An 18,435-nucleotide genomic window follows, 5' to 3' on the forward strand; every position below is an offset into this window, starting at 1 on the left:
GAAATATTGAAATTCTGTATTTCACATTAATTTTTCAAATGATATGTAGTTTTATTGTAGAATAAATGTAAAAATTTTGTAGATATTGTGAAAATCCATACTGATATATTTATTTACTCTGATATTTAGTTTATTTGTAGATAAAATGCAGATAAAGTGTAGGACATTGATATAAAACCAGAATTTGATAGAAAATGTAACAGCACAAACCTGCAACTGTATTCTCATTGGTGATACTCAATTCCATATTGAAATCGCGAACAACTATTATCACGACCCGGATTTCCCGCACTCGGGAGTCGTGATGGCACATACTAGTGAAAGCTAGGCAAGCCAACCAACAGAACTATTTACCATGTTACCATTTTTAATCTGATAATAGTTAAGAGCCAACAATTAGATAACAACAGAATTAAATAAGCGGAAGGTTACGTTGTAAAGTTTTAATAATACTGCTAATACCAATCCATAACAAATCTACCCAAGACTGGTGTCACAACTTCACAGACTGTCTAGAAGTACTACAATAAAGGTCTGAAAGAAATAAATACAACTCTGTCTCTGGAAATACATGAAAGAAACAGGAATAATAGATAGAAGGAGACGCCAAGGCCTGCACACGCCTGCAGGACTACCTAGGGTTGCCTGATGAACAAGAAACAACAATCTCATTGCGGTCCGAAGTCTACAGCATTGGTATCTGCACAAAAAAGTACAGAGTGTAGTATCGGCACAACCGACCCCATGTGCTGGTAAGTGCCTAGCCTAACCTCGGCGAAGTAGTAACGAGGCTAGGACTAGACTACAAAATAAACCTGTGCAATATAGCGTACAAAAATAATAGGCAGCAGATAACAATGATGACAACAATGATCAACCAGTGATATAAAAAGCAGGCAACAAGAACACCATAATTGTTACTCAATAAATAATAAATACAAGTGCAATTAATTAATGTAGTTCTTTAAATATAAATCTTTCGCCTATAAATCCTTCAAGTAATAATCTCTAAGATAATATACTTTTCAATAAATATATTTCGAATATATTTCCTTCAAATAAATATCTTTCAAATAAACATCTTTCGAATATAATTCTTTCGAGTAAAGGTCACCTTATGATGCCTCATTTCATAATCATAAATAATATAGGTCTCAGTCCACTTTCATATTTCCACGGCATCTCGTGCCCATATTTCTATCACAACTGCACGGGCAACTCACGTGCCATTAAATAAAATCATCATATTTCTTTCCCGGCACCTGCTTCCCGCATGTTTCCGTCTCACATTGCGCAACAATGTTCTCATGTTACTCAGTTCATAGGGTCCATAACCCAATACATTTAAGAATATTCAAGGTGCCTCATTTACTTAATATAAAGTAGAGTACAACTTCCAACCCATTTAGGAAATCAACAAGAAAAGATGAAGTTATTTTTAGAAATCATTTAAATAGAGAAAGTACCATTTTCAATTAAGGTACAACATCAAATGAAATATTACCTTTAACAAGGAATTTAATAAATTAACTTAGTGGAAATTTCATTTTTAAGTAAAAATACGACCTCAGACGTTCTAAGGAGATTTTATTGAGAAGCCAATTGAATTAGAGGTATAACAATTATTGAAAATTTAAGTATTGAAAGATTTATATAAATGCGGCGAGGTATTGGAAACAATACGAGTTCCAACACAAAGGATCACAACAATAAGGAAATTCTAAACCGTTAAAAACACTTGAATTGATAACAATAAATAAACACAGTAGCAGAAAGTGCACGGTATCACCCTTCGTGCTTTTACTCTCGTGCTCACCATAAGAATCAATATTCACTTTTATTCTTTCTTGTTGCGGCGTGCAACCCGATCCCAATCATATATTACTGTTGCGGCGTGCAACCCGATCCAAAGTATATCATTTTGTTGCGGCGTGCAACCCGATCCAAATCATATAATGATGTTAAGGCGTGCAACCCGATCCATATAATATTGTTGGGGCGTGCAACCCGATCCATATAATATTGTTGCGGCGTGCAACCCAATCCATATAATATTATTGTGGCGTGCAACCCGATCCATATAATATTGTTGCGGCGTGCAACCCGATCCATATAATATTATTGCGGCGTGCAACCCGATCCAAATCATTTACAAATCAACACCAATCATAAAAGAATCCCGGCAAGGAAAACAATATCATAAGCAGTGAAATACCGGCAAGGGAAACAATATCAAAACAATAACATCCCGGCAAGGGAGACAATATCATGATTCTCTCTCTCCTTTTTTCTTTCACGTTTACTCTACAACTCAATTCACAACTTGAGCCAATGCTCTATGATGTTCAACAATTCTATTCTTGACTAGAGTCAATGCTCTACAATGTTCAACAATTCAATTCTCAACTTGAGCCAACGCTTTACCATGTTCAATTAACAATAATACTCCCACAAGTCATATTCCTCAATAGAAATTATCATATAGAGCATATACAATACGAAACGGAGTCACATTAATCAAAGTATAAGACTCACGGGCATGCTTGATACCAACGTATAGATACTCGTCATCATGCCTATACGTCATACTCAACAAATAACATATAACAAATAGGACACAACTCCTAATCTTTCAAGCTAAGGTTAGACCAAACACTTACCTCGCTTTGCAACCAATTCAAAATTCTAACAAGCCTTTGCCTCGCGAATTCCTGCCCGAAATTCTCAAATCTGGTCATAAACAATTCAAAATACTCAACACGAATCGTAGGAACTAATTCTATATGAATTTACAAATTTTCCGGATTAAAATCCGAAATTTAGCTCAAAAATTGCCCGTGGGTCCCACGTCTCGGAATCCGACGAAACTCATAAAATCCGACAACCCAATTCCAATATGAGTTCAACTATACAAAAATTATCGAATTTCGATGTCAAATAGACCTTCAAATCCTAAATTTTCATTTTTGGAAAACTTTACAAAAACCACAATTTCTTTAATCCAAATCCGAAATAAACGATGAATATTGATATAGATTCATGAAATGTAATCACTTCCGGATATAAAACACTTACCCAAGTCAAAATCGTGACAAACCCCTTTGGAATCGCCCAAATCCATGCTTGAATGACCAAAATTGGAAGAAATTTCGGACCCCTTCGATTTTTACACTGTCCATGGGTATTATAGGGATTTTACGTGCTTTTCCGCACTCCCGCCGCGTTCATAGGCAGAAAACTTCTAATTCGCCGCGGTCGCGGCGCGGCCGCGTGCCTGGGCGCGCTTATGACACAGGTCCAGTAAAATAGTCATAACTTTTTGTATACACCTCCAAATGATGAACGGTTTAATTTTATGAAAAATAGACTCAAAGAGCTTTAATTTGATAGGTTGTGCATCATGCAACTCGTTACATCTACGTAGATATGCTCGTCCAAAGTGAGGTCTTATGCGTACTCATTTGCAAAATTTTTGTATATTATGTAATTTTCCAACTTGGCTTAGACTTAGAACTTTCCTTAGACTCCATATATCTTATAGTACGCCTCGTGCATTTGCTATCATATCCAATTGGTATCTATCATGGCAATAGACCTCTTCCACATATAAGATAAAATAATTAGAACACGTCAACTTTCTTATTTCGCTGAAATGCGCCGAATTGTCATGTGGACTTCCAACTCCAAATTCGGACACACGTCTAAGTCCGAAATCACCATACGAAGCTATTGACCTCATTAAAATTCCATTTCGGGGTCGTTTACTCAAAAGTCAACTCTCCAGTCAACTTTTTCCATTTGAGCTTCAAAAATAAGATTTTTCTTTCTTTAAATTTAACTCCGAATCTTACGAAAACCAAACTCGACCATACATGTGGGTCATGTTTCATATTACGAAGCTTCTCAAGGTCTTAAGCCGTTGAACGGGAATGCAAATTCTTAGAACGAAAATTCGGGTCGGTACAATTATACATATTGGATATGATCCTAAGTTTTTGTTTTCCTTTTTCGTCTCCATGTATATACGAACACCCATATCATTCCTAATTTCCATTGGAGGACAAGGCTCATTGAGAATTTATTTGATTTCTATAATTTTTTCGGATGTATCGATCATTAATTAATGTGGTTTTGTAGAAATCAATGGACATAACTCGCATCCTCAGCGACTACAATGTCATCGACCTGAAATTCTCTAAATCTCCCATAGCTATCTCAATTCTCATTCAGTTGTAGCATAATTGGGATTTCGGACATAATTGCATTTGTTGCAGAAGAATTGTAGAAGATTTAGTCGTTTTTGATTTGTGAGACCAGAAAAAATGTTGAACACAGTGTAACGCAAAAACAGAGTCGCTAAATTTTGATTCGAAACAACTGATAATTATTAATGCGTTATTTGCGTTGTAAAATATCTGAAAGAATATTTAATTCCCCAATATTAGCGCACCTAAATAAGGAAGCCTACAACTACAATAATTCCTTATTTAATGAATTGTCTATATTTTGTAGAAATATTATTAGCATAGCGGGTAATATATAAACCATGAATATATTTGGTAATATAGTTTCCTATATGGTATTTCCCTTATTAAAATCGTTATCAAGTGAATAAAATGCTCTTTTTCGAGATAGCACGTTCCTAGATGCCCAGAAATGTTAGTTGGACCGTTGGTGAGCCCGTTTTTGGATTGGTAATTGAAAAATAGTCAGTGTTTACAAAGTCATTGAAAAATAGCCACTATTTTGCTGCAACACGGAAAGTTCCAGTATAATATACTGGAGATTGGTGCACCTGTACATGAACTTCCAACATATTATGCTGGAACTCCAGCACACGAAAAGTTCCAGCATAATATACTAGAGATTGGAACACCTGCGTATGAACTTCCAGCATATTATGTTGGAACTCCAGCATACGGAAAGTTCCAGAATAATATATTGGAGATTGGAGCACATGTGTATGAAATTCCAGCACATTATGCTGGAACTCCAGTATATTATGTTGGAAGTTCACATGTAAAAAATTCGAACTCTAGTATATAATGCTGGAATATTTCCAGATTTTGAACAATGTTTTCGTTCAAATTTATCTTTATATGAAAAGTGGCTAAATTTCGATTACTTTTGAAACTATGACTGTTTTTCAATTACCATTTATAAAAATCTGGCAATTTTTTTAATTTCACCCGGACCGCTGTGAAAGACGATCTCTTTTTTAATCAACTTTCCAGAGTTCTTAATTTGGGAATCAGTGGAGCAAAGAGGCAATAGAAATTATCAAGTGGGGAAAATCTATGAGAAATCAATGGTAATTTTGTTAGAAGGTTATGGTTGCTTTATAAAGATGTTGATAATTTCCCATAAATTGAGCCATCATTAAAAGAAAAGAGTGGAAATTTAAGTTAATTTTTTATAAAGGAAAATTTAAGTTAATTAATATCCATAAGACATTGTTCTAGTAAATAGATAATGCAAACAAAGAAGAAGAAAATAGATATCAATTATTTAGCTTCAAAGGGAGAAAATATACGTAAGAATTTTCATCTCCAAATGACATTCTACCCAACTGTCCAAAAAATTTGCCAACATCTCAACTTTTTGACGTGCCTAAAACATTTTCTACTGTCAATCAAAAGAACTACAACTTTCTTCACTTCCCACTTTAATAATTTACAGAGATTAACAAATTTAATGGTGCAAGTAATTTGCTAAAACACGTCATCCATGTTCCTTTAAAGTTTGACTTTTTAAAGGTGAACAAATATTAACGAAAATGGAGTAATTTGTCACATGCAGAGGCTTATTGAATTGTATACAGATTAAAGAAATAATCCTTTATTAAAGAAACTCGGTAATCCCACTTGTCTAGTTAATTTTATCAGAAAACCGTAGTAGATATATGAATAAAAACGAAGTGGTGAAAGCCTAACAATTGAGACTTCACAACGTATCGAGTTATTCTTATTTTTTATATATACAAATAATTAATGAATGAGCTGTAGTGGTCTAAACTTAGGGATATGCTTATCTGGCGACCGGCGCCAATCATTGAACTCTAATAGAAATGGCTCAAGACTGTATACTCTAGAAGCATTTAACCGTAAATACTTACATGTATAGGATGTTTATACATAACCAAATAATTACCTTAAAGAATCAACATATCAAAATAAAACTGTACATCATTTAATCAAGGTATTGTGTTACAAAGTGTATATATAAGACATATATTTTATATTTACTGGCTTCATATAAATACCCATTGCGTGTTAAATTTTTACGGATTTATTAATATACATTTACGTATAATTTTTTATACCATTAGTATAATCTAACTTACTAAACATGTATTTATTTTATTTTCCTAAATTATTAAATTATATTTTTTTAAAACAATTTTCGTTATTGCTTGTAACTTAATGTGATAGTATAAAAATATTATGCATTATCAATGTATACAACTTGAACTAATGACAGTTACACTCAAAACATCTGTATAACAGTCTTGTTCGTTTTAAAAAATTTTAACTGCTATCATAAAATGATGTTATAGAGAACACATATTATAATATTATATAATATTTGAGAGAATGACTATTATATAAGGATGATAGTATAGAGGAGTTTAGTTGTACATGATATATCATTGAAGGAGGCCGTCGCAATAATATGAGTTGGAAGTTGGAGCATTAGTTGCGTTTGCGTTGCAATGATTAATGAAACAGAACCAAATATCAGTAAACATGTGGGCATGTTACTGTGTGTTTGGATTAGTATACTTTTATATATCAATAATAATATACCATTTGTCCACATGTCCCGATCACTAATCTTACTACTCAATTGTATTCTTCCATTCTGAACTAATCATCTTTTACATAAAGAAGTCATAATTTGAAGTTTATAAGATTTTAATCATTTTAAATTATTGAATTTTATATTAGTAATTTGTATATATATTATAAAAATAATATGGGTTAGTCAGTTTTTATCGGTAATAAAAGAATAGCTAATATTTGTAAAGTTATTAAAAAATAGTCAATGTTTTATTAAAATATAAAAATTTCCAGTATAATATACGGGATTATGGAGGTTTTGCATATAAACTTCTAGCATATTATATTAGAACTCCAACGCACGGAAAGTTTCACCATAATATGCTGGATTATGGAGCTCCTGCATATAAACTTCTGGCATATTATGTTGGAACTCCAACACATTATGTTGGAAACTCCTATGTAAAAAATTCGAAATCCGTCCTATTATACTGGAATATTTCCGAATTTTTAAGAGTGTTTTGTTCAAATTTTATCTTTATATGAAAAAGTAGCTAAATGTCGATTACTTTTAAAATTGTGATTATTTTTCAATTATCAGTTATAAATATAAATATTTTTTATTTTTTCCTGTATATATTTGATGCATTTCTTAAGACGAATACAAAAAAAATCCATCACTTACTGAATTCAGCCTAAAACTTTAACTCACATGCTTTTGATGCATATGTACTCATTAACTCTTCTTCTTTACTATACTACGAAAGGGATGCCTTATGCTCTCATTGACCTTTATTATCAAAAGCACCTTATAACTTCACGTGGTCCTCGAAGCTTTCCGACTTTGAACAGAATTCCAGAGTTATAAATTAATTAAACGTAAAATATTATTACTTCTATTATTATTTTAAATACAATTATTTGCTTGTATAATGACAGTGCTAATATCTACTAATTGTTATTTCTCAGGTACAATTGTAAGTTGACATCTTTTGTAGTATGTCAATAGAAGTGAATTATTGTGTGAATGAATCACTACCTCTACATAAGGTAAGAGGCACATCATATTCCACCTCACCTTGTAGTATGAAATTGACATGCATCTCGACTCCCAAGGTAAAAAGAAAGAAACTCCTCAAATCATCGAGTATCATATAAAACAAGTTAGCGTTTGGATATAAGTTTAATTGAAATTTAAAAAAAAAAATTAAAATTTTATTAAAAATAATTTTTGAAATTAAAGTTATGTTTGAACATATATTTTTTGGAAATCCCCAGGAAAATCCGCAGCCACTACCCTTTAGATGCGCACAGGGTAACCTGCTCATTATGCAATAGCTCGCAAACCACATCAGAGATATAAACCGCACTAGGCAAACCCGATGTGACGAGCTCTGATTGAGGAGGCTGCTGGTGAGGGAAATCGATCCCAGGTCTCCCATGTAGGAAACCACTCATCCAACTAACTCGACCAACCCTTGCGGGCTTGGACATGCATTTTATTCGAAGAAAACTTAAAATTTTGTGAGTTGAAGAAAACCTTTCATCCACAAACTGCCTTAAACTAGTTTTTGAAAACTTGAAAAAATTTCCTACCACAAAATATGATCATATTTTATAAATAAATAATATTTTCAAAATTTATTTAAAAAAATAAAGCCAAAATCTATGATCAAATTGGGGGTAACCGGTAAGTATCACTAAGTAGAACCAAAATAAAATGGCTTCACCTATTCAAATATCAAAATTTGAAGGGAAGCCACCTACTACTAAACTCCCAACTTTTGTAGCACTTCTGGTGTAAACACAAATACTTACTTAAAATCATTTAATCATATACTCCCTCCGTCACATATTATTTATTATGATTCTCTTGAATACGCTTCTTAAGAATAATTAATTAGGATGAAATTTTAACTATTTTATCCTTAGTTATGTCTTAATATTTACTAATCTTTTTTCATTGATATTTGAACAAAGTTATTTATAATTGAAATGTTCAAGGATAATTATTACTAAGGATAAAACGGAAAAAAAATAATCAATTTTATTTTAAAATTTTAATAATAAATAATTTAAGATAACTATTTTTAATAACCACGATCAGTAATATAAGACTAGGATTACATAGTTAAAGTGACCACCTCTTTTGAGTTGTGTATTTAGCTGTTTATGCCCCTCCTTTTCTACAAACCAGACAACAAATGACCAAAGAAAGGCAACTAATTCAGAGAAATGCAAACGACAAATCTTGGAAAATGAGGGGGAAAGTTATATTGGTCCTACTCCAAATTCAACAACACATGTAAACTATTCCTCACCGACAGCTCCACCCTATTTCCGACATTAAACTAATCTTCATAATTGAACCTGCCCTCTGCTGACCTTATATATTACGGCATCTACAGATTTTGACAATAGTAGTATTTAAAATAAATTAAAACAGCTGTGATTTGGTGTGCAGGCATTTCCCCTACTCCTATCATGTGTTAAGTCAATGCATTCAGTTTAATACTATACACTATAATTCGTGCTATTTATACATAATTCAATTACTGACAGCTCTCACCAGCTTCCTTTGCCGGCAATTTGCCAATAGTACTACCAGTACTCGACAACAAAAAACAAACGACCCACTAAAATTTTGAGGATATTGTGTACGCAGAACTTACCCCTACCTCAGCTCAGTAGACACGATTGTTTTCGATAAATCCTCGGCTCAAAAAAAAAAAAATACTATTCCTAGTATTCAACAATGGTTAATGAAATAGTAATGTTACACAAAGTTAGCGGTCAAAAGTTACTTAAAATAAATTACTCGAGGTGCACATTAGCTGCCTTGGAAATGGCTAATGAAGAAGAAGACAACGGTGGAGCTAAAGAAGGATCTATCATTCAAATGCAAATCTAATTTATGATCAAATATCACAAACAAATAGTAGTACTCTGTATAAGAATGAATATGCCTAACTGAACAAATTCGATTTGCAGATTATGTATACATAACAAAAATCAAATTCAACTATATCCTACCAACAATCCATTTACCCAAAAACAAAAGCAAAAAATTAACAAAAAAAATGAAAAATTAAACAACCAAAACAAAAAGAGGAAAAAGGAAAATCACACTCTTTCCTTTAACCCAGTAAATTCAAGGGAACTACACCTTAGAAAGTCCATTTCCAGATCTTGACCCGAAGATCCACGTTACATTTCACATCAGAGGTAGTAGCTTTAGTCGGCGATTTTCCGGTAGGAACAGTAATTTTAATACCGTTGCATTTAACTCTAATTCCAACTTTCTTCGTTTTTAAGCTTCCAACTTTGACTTTCACCTTAGTATCAAGCTGTATCTCCAACGGCAGTGTTTTCTTATTCTTCAGTTTAGATCTCAACGCAGAAACCGCCGAATCGTCGAGATTTTGACCCGAATTTGACACGACAGTTTTTAAAGTGGTAACGTTTTTCGTGCCATGCGTGAGAGCCGGTAAAGAGCCAGAACCGATGTCCACGTCATCGGAACTGAATGAAATATTGATCGGATCGTAGAAGAAGGTGACTTTTTTGTTAGGGTTACGAGCGATGACGGTGAGGTTGAATTTGGAGACGAGTTTAGTGGAAGTGAGATTGAATTGCGAGACTTGAAGAGAAGAAACTGAAAACGACGGTCTCTGAGGACGGTAAAGGACCCAGAAAATAGCGCCGGCGATGGCCGCGAGGAAGACGATAGTGATTATGAAGAATGTCGTCCAGAGACAACAGCAACAGCAGCAGCTCCGTCGGTGTTTACGACGGGGAGGCGGCTGAGGACGGTAGGTAGGGCGGGTGGCGTTATAAAGTTGAGCCTTGTTTGCCGGAAAGGCTGGATTAGCTCCGCCGTTGACGGCGGGAGCGGCCGTGCCATTTGCTGTAGCGGGTTTAGCAGCTGGGTATACTCTATCCGCCATGTTAGGAACTAAAAAAAAAGATTAGAGATTAGGGTTTGGTTTCTATGTATAGATAGTATTTATATAGAAAGAAAAGGAATAAAATTATGGTGGCGGTGGTAGTAAGAAGAATAAGAGAGTTGAATTGTGAAGTGAAAGGAAGGTGAAATGGCAACTGCAATGGAGATTTTGAAGAGACAGACAAGTACCTTATAACTAATGCTGTGTTCACATATCACCACACGCTTTCATTAGCGAGTGTTTAATCAGCAGTTATTAGGCTAATAATTTGAGATTAACCGCTTGTAATGAAATATTATTGCCTTTTATCTCTATACGCGGAACCGTTACATTGAAGCCTCCTTTCGAATGTTAGGAAAAAATATGGAAAATAATTTATGAGTGGGAAATTTAAAGATTCGTTGCAAAATATTCCATTTTCATTATTTAAGGGCCAATTTTCAACAGAAAAAGGGGGGAAAAATTAACTTCTCAAAGTCTTACATACAAGTTTCTGACAGTTTGATTATTATAAGAAAACTTGCCTTACTTTAAACTATTTTTCTGAATGGGAATTTAATAATTAAGATTAGAGTTGCCGCTATTGATTATAATTTCACGTCAAACCAAGAGATAAACTACATTAAATCTTGCTAATGCTTTCTCATGGACTAACTTTATATTTTCATATATTGAGTTTAATTTTAATTTTTTCATCGCTTAATTTTGTTTACCCTAAAAATTGGGTAACAATTAAACTTATAATGTGGTTTTAAGGATACGTGATTTCACCTAATACCAATTGATTAATTTAAAGATAAGTGATAGGAATTAACAAGAATGTAAAACAAAATATTATATTGCCTTGATCTGTATGAATGTAAGTATTTTACAAAATGATTAGGGCCGTCTTTATATAGCAGAGAAGTCATAGTTATGGTATAATTCTAATTACGGAAGTAAATTCCATGATTAGCCTAAGCAATCGCCCTTGATTTGATCTGTTCTGGAATTTCTGCCGTGATCTCCGACCGGTTACAGATATTCCGCCTTTCCGTTATTGCGCTTCGCTCGAAGTCGATCATATTAAGTCTCTATTGTTGATGGTCTCGATCTCGATGGGCACTTCGATTCTCAAACTCGATACCTTGTCTTCGTACTTTGGCCTGATCCATTACGGGGCTGACCCTCGATATTATTTCCTGGTCTCAATTTAATGACAAAATCGGGCAAGCCAAATTTTAACCGTATACAAATTCTTAATTCGCCTTCGACCATTAATCGACATTTAAATAACTTGTTCTCCCCTTCCATGAGTGCCTTTCCTGAGGAAAAAAATAAAGAAAAGAAAAGATTATAACTTTTCAAAGGCTTACATTTTCTTGACTATTTGATGATTATAATGACTCTTGCCTTCAATTTTATACATTGTAAACATACGTTTAAGGAGAAATAATGCAGAAACGCAAGATCAATATAGATGAATAGGGGAAAATGTTATAAAATTAAGACTTTAAAGTAAAGAAATCAAAGACAAGAAGAGATAGAGAGAAAGAGAGATTTATTATTCAACTTCAAAATCATGTACATAATGAATTGAAATCTCCTCTATTTATAGAAGAAAGGAAGCTGCTGTGTAAGTTGCTACTGCAAGCTGTTGTGTAAGCTGCTTGTAAGTTGCTTGTAAACTGCTACTGCAATCTGCTGTGTAAGCTTCTTGTAAGTTGCTTGTTAGCTGTTGCTGTACCAGATATAGATAATCTTCTGTCGGGGGTAATATTTTTCCATAACGGAGCACAGAAATGATAAGCTTCTTCATGAAGCTTATTTACAACGGAGTACTAAATGAACATCCATAATATATATATTTATATCACTCCCCCTTGGATGTTCATTAAAAGATAATATGCCTAATTAAAACCTTACTAGGAAAAACTCCGTGGGAAAAAATCATAGTGAAGGAAAATTAGTACACATATTTAGTAATACGTATTGCTAGGTGCCTCATTAAAAACCTTAGAAAGAAAACCCCGTGGGAAAAAATCTTAGTAAGGAAAAAAGAGTGTATCGCATATTTTACTCCCCGTGATGAAAACTTTGTTTCAAATATTCGAGTCTCTTCATTCGAATCTTCTATACCATCTTCTCAAAAGTTGAATTTGTAGAGAATATTATCCACCACTATTTCAGATCGATTTAGATTAATCTCATCAAACCAAGAAGCTGCTACAAGTCATTTCATTGAGTTGCTTGCAACCTGCCTGCATCAGCTGCTTGTAGAAAATTCTTTCCGAACTCGTTAACACCGGAACACCCGCCATGAAGGTCAATCAAAGTAACCTACTCGAACTTCGCCCTTTGTATTGTACCGCTTGGAAAGAGGTTCGCTAACCTTTTTCTTTCCCTGCACCTAAAAGTTGCCTTAGTTCCCTTTTTTAAAAAAAGACCTAAGCTTGAAGTCAAGGCTTCTATGCTGCTCGATCTTTCTTGACGAAGAGAATGACATACTTAGGTCTCAAGATGAGATTCTGAAAGAGTAACCGCAATATCAGAAGATTCTTCCTTGATTCCTTTGACCTAAGACTGCTACTTGTATTTCCTTTACTACTCTTTCTCTCTCCTCAGTTGCTTCTTGAGCCAACAAAGTTTTTGCTTGTCTTTCCTTGCTACTTTCAATCAATCAGAAAAGGAGGATTGAGTTGTGGCTTGGGAAATAAGACAACACTTGATGGGAATTGAGGAGTAGTAAGGAATGATAAAGAGTGAAATTCAGTCACCCTCTCCGCTTTCTTTTCTTGAGAAGAATGCTCTGGTCTGGCATAAATGCCACTAGGTCATCTATGATTTGCATCTGCAAGAATGAAGGACAAAAGATTGGAAAACTAAAAAGAAAGCCAGGGCGTCCGGTGGATGAAGTCTACCTTTGTAATGTCAGGCTTAAAAGGGGGGATAGCACTAGAGAGTCGGGAACTTTTACTGCAACTGAAAAGGCTCACACCTTACATCAAACTAACCTATCAACAGAAAGAACCGAGGTTGATTTCTTTGCAATAGGGAATGCAGTTGAAATAGAGATTCGCTTGAAAATAGAGCAGTACTACAAGAAAGCTGTAAGACAGAAATAAGTCGATTGCTACCATTCCGGAAATCAGGGTTTAGAAGTCTTTCGTACGGGAGATATAGCTCCTCAGCGTATACATACAGAGATCTTGTGATTTGATCTGTACTAGAGACGGAAAGAACCAGAAGAAGACTCCATAGCTGATAGAACCAAGGACAAGGTCTGGACTGATGAGAAAGTGAAAAGTGCTCTGCACTATAGCTTCTCCCATTCCATTCCTTATTGTTGCTTTTAGTGCTTAGATAAGTTTGTTTGTTTTGTAGCACGGGGGGATAGAATTTTTCCCGCAATAGGGTAGGGAGAGATTCTTTCTCTTTACTAGAGCCAAGACTGTACGAGGAGAGAAAGACTTAAGTCGGCTCAAATGGAAATAATCAGACTGCTTCCATACCTTATCTCAGGTTACCCCTTAGTGCGGGTATGGGACACTTCGTCAGTAGTGGTTCGTTTAGCAAGCAGTCTTATTGCTTGAAAGCACACACAACACACATTAGGAGAGTTCGAGTGTGAAAGCAGTGTACTCATACCCCTGAGATAAGGTATGTTTTTAGTGCCTTATCTAACTATAAGAGCAGGAGCAGCAAGCACTTACTTTCTTTAAGACGCTAACTTCCACAACAACTAAGAATTATCTCAGGTTTTTTGTTAGTGCGCTCCGAAAAGAAGGAGCAAAGGCAAAAAAGCTCAAGTGATTTTCCCTTGACTACTGTCAGGCCAGGGAAGATAACTGCATAACCTAGGGAATACAACTCTATAAGAGTGAGAAAGTATGGGGATAGAAAGAATCACACGATTCCTTATCGTGATAGAAGCAACAATAGGATAGGAGTGCACAGGTTCGCAACTAGACTCTTCTCTGACTAGCCTTGCCTATATGGCTATATAGCGTCAGCGTTGTTTGCAAGTCACGTCAGTGCAGGCGCAACATAACGTCATGGTAGCGTTAGCTATGCTTGACTAACAGAATGAGTCATGTGATTGACCTGACATTTTATTGAGATGAACTTCGAGCTGCTGAACCGACAATGTGTTTTTCTGCTTGTTTTGGAAGCTTGAAATGACAGACAAGTGGTGACTATGAGACGGCCTTGCTACTGAGCTTCTTGTCTTCCATCTTTCTTTATTGTAGGGTCCGCGCAACAAGAACAAGAGCGCTTCCTCTTTCTTTTTCTTTGCCACCATGAGACCGGAAATCAATGCTTTCGCGCGAAGTCCTTGTCACTGTGGAAAACTGGTGCTTTCCTATAGTTGATCAAGGCTGCTTGAACTTTCAAACCTGGTCAGGTCTTGGAATCGGGCTAGGAGCAGCTATTGAATCTGGTGATGGCGGTGTGATAATGCCAGTCGAAAGGGAAAGAAAGGGTAAGACTTTGGTCTGGCAATTGTTGCAGTTTCATTCCGCAGATCATCCAATCCTTCTTCTTGAGCCTTTTAGAGGGCTTTATGAACCAATGAAATACCTATAGTTTGATACATAATAAATTGTCCATTATTTTTTACAGACAGCCGAATATGTTCGATAATCAATATCCCCTTCTTCATCAATTCTGTAAATGTTAAATTCTTCTGAATCAGCATTATATCTAAACTCATTTCTTTCCTTTGAATTGACGATATAGCAATTTTGCTTGGATTTATCAGTCGAAGCAGGAGACAATATACCTTGATATTCTCGATCATTCTTTGATTCAAAGTATCGTTCCATCTCAATTGAAAAAACAATTAACGTTTCAAGAACAAATCTAGTTCTACTTCCGTGTTGCTTTTGTATTGTTTTTTCTTTTACCCTTCTTTGTGTCTGATTTCGCGTAATCTTTTTAAGAGCGTTTTGATGTTTTGAGAGAACAGGGCCCAGATTTTCTTTGTTTTCTATATTTGATCCACGCTCTTTTTCTCCTTGACTTGCGGGTTCTTTTGCTTCTTGAATTTGATTCTTTATTTTTTTATTTGATCGTAGAAAAAAGTTTTGTTTTTGGTTTTTATTGATGTTTTTATTTTGACTAACATTTTCATTTGTATTCAAATTTAAAAGAAGTAATTTGCTTGGTATAATCCACGATTTTATTTTATATACATTATAAAGTGGTACAAATTCTGGGAAGAACCAAAATTCCAGATTCAATATGGACGATTTAATATTTTTTTCATTCATTCTCATCCAATCAAAAAGTCTTTTTTCGAATTTTTTTGATTGTTTTATGGATTTTGATGAATCGTAAGATAAAAAAGGCCTTTTATCAATTTTATCAATTATTTGATAATTATTAATACCAATTTTAGTATTTGGATTACTGTTGGTATCGATCTTAACCCAGGCCTCAATATTTTCTTTTTGTCTAAGAGAAAAATGGATAATTTTCCAATCAAAATATTTTTTATCGATATTTCTTTCTATATATAGAATATTGCCTTTTCTTAGATAATTATTGATATGAAGATTGCCGAGCATATAAAAAAAATTGTGTTTGGACGTATTGGAATTAGAAGAAATTTCAAGTTTCTTATTTACTTGAAAGGGTAATCTAGAAATAAAAGAGTCATTTTTATTTTCATAATTAATCGATTTATATGCTAAAAGATCATATCTATAATATTTTTTAAAATTATCTTTTTGGTTTGCTAATGAATAGAGCTCAAAATTATTTTCTTTTTTTGTAATGAATTAATTAGTCTTTTTCATATGAATTCCATTTGTTTAAATTTTGATTTTGAGCCATACAACTTTTATTAACCCTATTTCATCATTTTTGTGGCATTAATCTAGACCATCTAATCTGAGATAAATCGTATTGATAATGTCGTCTTAACCATTTTTTCCATTGATTGATTCTATAATTCTGAAGTTTCTTGTGTTTTAATTCAGAATGAAATATTTCTAGTATTCTAAAATAGTCCTTTATTTTAGTCTTAAGGAAAAAAGACGTTCTATTTTATTGAAGAACAGATTTTAATTTAGACCAATTAATAACTTGGGGTTGTGATAATTTGTAAAATACATATGCTTGTGATAAGTAGGATAAATCAAAAAAAATATGTGAATTTTTTCTTACTACTATTATAAAGTGACTTTTTTATAGTCGATATAAAGTGATTTTTTTATTATTAATTTTTTCTTGATTTATTTCATTATTGAAAATTTATTTATCAATCAATTTGTTTGTTGATTCAAGAAAGAGTTGTATATTAATTCTGGGAATATTAATGATAGATAAAAATAGATCGATGTATAATCTTTGAATGAATAATTTTAGAAAATAATGGAATTCCATATTAATCGAGTATTTCTTCTTTCTAATATTTGGAAAATATTTTTTGGTGATTCGAATTTTTTAATATTATTTGTTTTATTATGACCAGTGTCTATTTGTGGAGTTACTTTTTTTTCTCTTTTGTAATTCTTTTTATTTGATTTTTGATTGTACTTGTTCTATCAGTCAAATCCTTCATTTTGCTTTCTGTCAGGGAAGAATTTGGCCAATTTCCAGATTCAATTTGACTAAATGATTCGTTAATTATCTCACTTCAATAGAGTACTAAATGGATAATCTTCTTCAGAAAGATTATCTACAGCGGAGTAATAAATGGACATCCACAAAAATATTTTCAAAACATTCCTCCTTGGATGTTCATTATTATGTGTCTCGTTAAAACCTTACTAGGAAAAGTCCCGTGGGAAAAAATCCTAGTCAAGAAAAAAGAGTACATCAATAATATACATTGCAAGCTGCCTCATTAAAAACCTTACCAGGAAAAATCCAGTGGGAAAAAACCCGAGCAAGGGAAAAAGAGTACAGTGCAGAGACTTGGGTATATCTCGTCCAAGGAGTTCATCATTCTCTTCTGGAGGTAAGAACGGATCCTTAATCCGTGTAGGAAAAGAACTATATTTTGCTATTAAAATTAACAAAAAATGTTATGTTAGGCCTTGTAGCATTAGCAAGATACATTAGTGCATCAATTGCATTGAGATAGGTACTTCGGAAGCGCTTTGTCCATGTAAAGGCATTTTAAGACCCTTGTTGTATAGGCAAATTGATGGATAAAGATCCCGTTTGCTAAATGTTCAATTTACAGACCAAGACAAAATTTTGTCTTTCCAAGATCTTTCATCTCAAATTCTTTCTTAAGATATTCAATTGCCTTTTGGAGCTCTTCTGGAGTTCCAACAAGATTTATGTCATCAACATAAACAACAAGTATAACAAATTCTGAATTCATTTTCTTTATAAAAATACATGGACAAATAACATCATTTATGTAACTTTCTTTTATCAAATATTTACTGAGGCGATAATACCACATACGCCCAGATTGCTTTAAACCGTACAAAGATCTTTGTAATCTGATTGAGTACATTTCCTGAGATTTTGAATATGCTTCAGACATTTTAAATCATTCAGGGATCTTTATAGAGATTTGATCAAATGAGTCACATAAGTTATGACTCGCATTTAAATGGCATGACATCTTCAGGTGTCTGGACTACTGGTCTGACCCTCACAATATTTCACAATATTGTGCAGTATATTATATCAAATATATCATCGACGATCATTTTGTATCGGTTCGCAAGAGACATAACTTGTTGAGATCTCATCACTTTCTTTAT

At 33.8% G+C, this 18,435-nt stretch overlaps 1 protein-coding gene across 1 annotated transcript; it reads right to left on the reverse strand.

Moving 5' to 3' along the window:
* Nucleotides 1–9,704: 9,704 nt before the first annotated feature.
* Nucleotides 9,705–10,901, reverse strand: LOC107801215 (NDR1/HIN1-like protein 13). The gene has a single exon (XM_016624499.2). It carries the CDS (start codon nt 10,724–10,726, stop codon nt 9,947–9,949), a length of 780 nt encoding a protein of 259 aa, XP_016479985.1. The 5' UTR covers nt 10,727–10,901; the 3' UTR covers nt 9,705–9,946.
* Nucleotides 10,902–18,435: the final 7,534 nt, after the last annotated feature.

This window comes from Nicotiana tabacum, chromosome 6 (assembly GCF_000715075.1).
Source record: "Nicotiana tabacum cultivar K326 chromosome 6, ASM71507v2, whole genome shotgun sequence".
In the NCBI taxonomy this organism is placed as follows: Eukaryota; Viridiplantae; Streptophyta; class Magnoliopsida; order Solanales; family Solanaceae; genus Nicotiana; species Nicotiana tabacum.